The sequence below is a fragment of the Heptranchias perlo genome, unplaced genomic scaffold, assembly GCF_035084215.1.
Source record: "Heptranchias perlo isolate sHepPer1 unplaced genomic scaffold, sHepPer1.hap1 HAP1_SCAFFOLD_64, whole genome shotgun sequence".
Taxonomy (NCBI): Eukaryota; Metazoa; Chordata; class Chondrichthyes; order Hexanchiformes; family Hexanchidae; genus Heptranchias; species Heptranchias perlo.
The window spans coordinates 4016491-4020612 of NW_027139666.1; the positions used below are offsets into that span (position 1 = coordinate 4016491).

Below are 4122 nucleotides of genomic sequence, written 5' to 3' on the forward strand. Positions count from 1 at the left end.
CAATTAATTTATTTAGTTGACGTACACCAGTCAATTACTGACTAAATTAATATTTTTGATGGGATGGACATTTTAAACCGTGCCCACTGATGCCCGAGTGCCTAAGAAAACGAACACAATGTGAAGCGCTTCCCGAACCAGCACAATCTGTTGGATCTCGCAATGTCGACCTGGAGAACTGGTCAGTTCGGTGGGCAGAACCTGATCCTGGACAATCGAATCTTCAACCAATGGAAAAGTTTGCTGAAAATACAAACCGAACTGTTTTGGGTGCAACTCACTGACGTTTAAAATTCACCCGATCTTTTGCCCTGGTTCGGCCGATTCTGACCGGATCGAACTGATATTATTGGTGTAAATAAACACCAACTCGACCCTTATATATTACATTTTCCTTTTTAATCGACTCAACGACCTTTCTCTCTGCAGTAAACATTTCTCTCTGTCAGTATCTGTTTCATTCTATCCATGCTTCACTCTGTTTCATTCTCTCTCTCTCTGCCTCGTTCTCTTTCTCTCTCATTCTCTCTGCCTCATTTTCATTCTGCCTCTGTTTCTCTCTGTCTCTGACTCATTCTACGTCTGTCTCTCTCTCTATCACTCTCTTTCACTCTCTGTCTCATTCTCTCTCTCTCTCTATCAACCTCTTTCATAGGCTCAGGGGTCCCCCAACAGCCTGTCCTCCCTCCGCCTCCGCTCGATGTGTCTCAGGCTGTCCTGGTCCAATAAAGTAACCCAGGGACCGCCCCCATAAATTGTCTCACCCTTCCCCTGTGCTCTGCGTGTCTCAGGGTCTCCTGGTCCCATAAAGTAACCCTGTCATCTCTCTGTCCGTCTGTCTGTCTGTGTTTCTCTGTCATTCTGTTTCTCCATTTATGCAGATTGCACACATTCTGATCTGCCCCATAGCAGTGACTGTGATTGGCAGGTTTGCCCATTTTGCTGTGGTTGCAGGGCGGCCATTCAGTTGAAGTCCAGCTGAGCTCCTAAATGCTGCCTTTAAGCAAAAATTCATGTGTCATCTGCAGAACAATCCCTGCCTCAATAGGGCAGATTATCAATTTTAAAAAATCAGAATCAGAATGAAGATAATTTCCGGGCTCGGTGCTGCTAATATAAAATGTACTTACCGTCCAGTGTGAAGTGTAGGGGATAGAATATGAAATGGGATTTAGTTCTAGTGATTGAAACTCTTCAGCTCTTTCTATAATTTAACTAATTTAACAATTAGAATCAGTGGGTATTTCACCGTGTTTTTCAGCTCCTCTCTGAATTTAGTCTGGGTCAGGACATAAATACACGTGTTTGTGCAGGAACTGAGAAGCTGCAGCATTCCTGCTGTGTATTCTGTGATATAAAGAGGGTCAGTGGGGGAGGAGTAAGAATAACGATTTGTAATTCGCTGATAGATAGAAAATACAACCTGTGTCACCCAGAATAATATAAAACTGCCCGATATACTGAAGAGTAAAATGATGGATTTCTTTCGGTTCTCCATCTCTGGATCCTTGTGATTTTTTCCATTGCTGCGGACCCGGAGTCCCCTCCGGACTCGGCTGGACAATATTATACGTCTGACTGTCAGAAAATTGAGCAGCAAAATCAGACAGAACGGGACACAAGGGGTTAAAATGCGGTGAAACAACTCAAATGCGGCCCATGCGTGGGAAGTAAAGAAGCTCGGTTTAAGCACACAATACCAGGGAACATTACCAATTTTAAATGCAGGTTCAAATGTAAAGTACCAGGGGAGACTCTCCAAACAGCTCAGCACACTCACTGTTCCCAGAACCACAGCCGCCGTTTTCTCGGTGCAATATTTTGTTTTCAGCTTCTCACAACAAATGGCCACAAATCGATCAAAGGTGAAAGCGACTGTGAGCCAGACGGAAACCTCGGTGGTTGCAAAAACCAAGAAGTCAACGAGACTACACACGGGAGTAATGTCCAGGAATGAGCCTGGGAAATAAATCGCACTCATCCGCCTCAATATCGGATCAGAGATAACGACCAGAAGATCGGCCGCTGCCATTCCCACCAGGTAGCGAGTGATACATTTGGAGAGTCCGCACTTTCCTCGGGACAGGATCACAATCGCCACCAAGTTAACTGTAAGAGAGAGAAAAAGAAGCAGAGAAATTACTGATTAGACCTGGAGCCAAAGCAGCAGTTTGAGAGGATCTAGGGTGAAATTTCCAGCTTTGTTGCTGCATCGAAGGGTGGAAAGTGATTCATTGACCTGGGAACCGCTTTCGGGCAGAGAGATGTTTTTAAACATAGTGATCAATAATGAATTGGGAAATCGATGTAGAAAGTGAATAAGGTGAGCGCCAGATTTGTTGGAAGGGCTGAGCGAGGGCGCAGTACCAGTGGGGAAAGAGAAGGGGTTTTACCGAGCGGGATTCAAGAGGATCAAAGTCGGATTTGGGCGCCAGACATACGTGGAATGAGAGCGTAGTGTCGGGAAGATGAGCGGACGGGCGAGGTGCAGCTGGTTTGATAGAAAAATAGTCCAGTACAGGTTAGTTCCACAGCACGAAATTGTTAACAGTTCCTGATGATCTGATACCAGCTATCAGCCCAGACACCTGATTCCAGTATAATCAGCACAATAATCCAGTGACAATGCCAGGGTTGGATATACAAATTTCATTACAGATACAATGCAATTGCTGCAAGGCTGATCATTTAGACATTAAGGACATTCCATTATTCTACAATACATTCAGTACAAAGGATAATCCATCAACAATCCCAGGGATGGATATTCAAAGTACACTACATATATAATGTAACTCCAACAAGACTGAAAAAGCTGAGACAGGACATTCCGTCAATTGATAGAACAGAACAGGCAGCTGTGTAAAACACACATGGAGAAATGAAGTGCCCAGGACAGCAGCACAGTTAAGGCCGATTTCCACCATTAATAGCTGAGATAACGGCTTACCCGAAACTCCAAGGGCCGCAAGAACAGGATAATAAATATATTCTATCTGATATATTACTGAATATCCCATTTCAGTGAGAAGCAGTGACTTCTGTTGGCCTGGAAACCAGAGCTCCTGCAGGTACTGTGAGATGATTCATTCCAACGACCCCTAATTTATACAGGGCACAAGTCTCCACGGACACGGTTATACCCCTGATCATTGCTTTACAGTTACAGTCCCTTGAACAAACACATTACATCAGCAGCTTTGAATCCGATGTAAAGAATTACGTGGATATAACAGAAACATCTCAAAGTCCAGGGCATTACTTAATCAGACCACTCTCAGAAATAAATTTACAAGCTGTGCTCATACAGGACTGATCCAACAACAATTAGCGACTTCATTTACAGTTTTCATATCATTGCAATGGCCATGTTCAGTCCTGCCCATTCATTTATAAATGTTACCGATTTCACCGCAGTTAAACTGAATCCAAGAAGACAAACACACCATTTCTCTCTGCCCTGCAGTTTCCCATTTAAAATATGAATTTTGAGTCTCTGACAGAGTTAATGGTCATTTTCAGGATTGTAGCCGAGAAATGACTGTTGGTGATATTAGGGGACGGACACTGAACTTGCTTCATTGCCATTCCTCTCTCCATTGTTTTACTGCTGATGTTTCCCCGTTTATTCTACATTTGATTCATGGCTCCAGTAAAATTGGTGACGTGCAACTGAGCTGAGCTCATGACCCGATTTGATCCCTGTGCTTCCCTCACCCTTCCTTCCTCAGCATTCATTCCTTCCTCAGCCCATTGCCATTGAAACCCTCATCCATGCCTCTGTTCCCGCAGACTCCATTCCTCCAGTTCACTTCTGGCCGGGCACCCATTCTCCACCTTCGGACCTGCACCAGTTCCTGTTTGACATCACGGAACCTCACTGTCTCTCAGTTCCACATCGCCTTACAGTTGAAATTCTCAGTCTTGGGTTTAAATGTTTCCATGGCCCAGAATCATCATGCTGCACAGAAGGTCATTCGACCCATCGTGCCTGTGATGGCTCTTCGAAAGAGATGTCTAATTAATCGCGTACCCCTACTCTTGTTCCATAGCCCTGCAATTGTCCCCAAACACCTGCATTGACCTCACCCGTGACCTCCTCATTCATCTGACTCTGGCTAT

The 4122-nt window shown here is 44.5% G+C and overlaps 1 protein-coding gene across 1 annotated transcript; it reads right to left on the reverse strand.

Moving 5' to 3' along the window:
- Positions 1-1204: 1204 nt before the first annotated feature.
- On the reverse strand, positions 1205-3020 carry LOC137317989 (probable G-protein coupled receptor 139). The gene is made up of 2 exons (XM_067980976.1): positions 2951-3020; positions 1205-2109 (listed from the first exon to the last, which is right to left on the reverse strand). Exons 1-2 carry the CDS (start codon positions 3018-3020, stop codon positions 1205-1207), a joined length of 975 nt encoding a protein of 324 aa, XP_067837077.1.
- Between the last annotated feature and the right edge of the window lie 1102 nt (positions 3021-4122).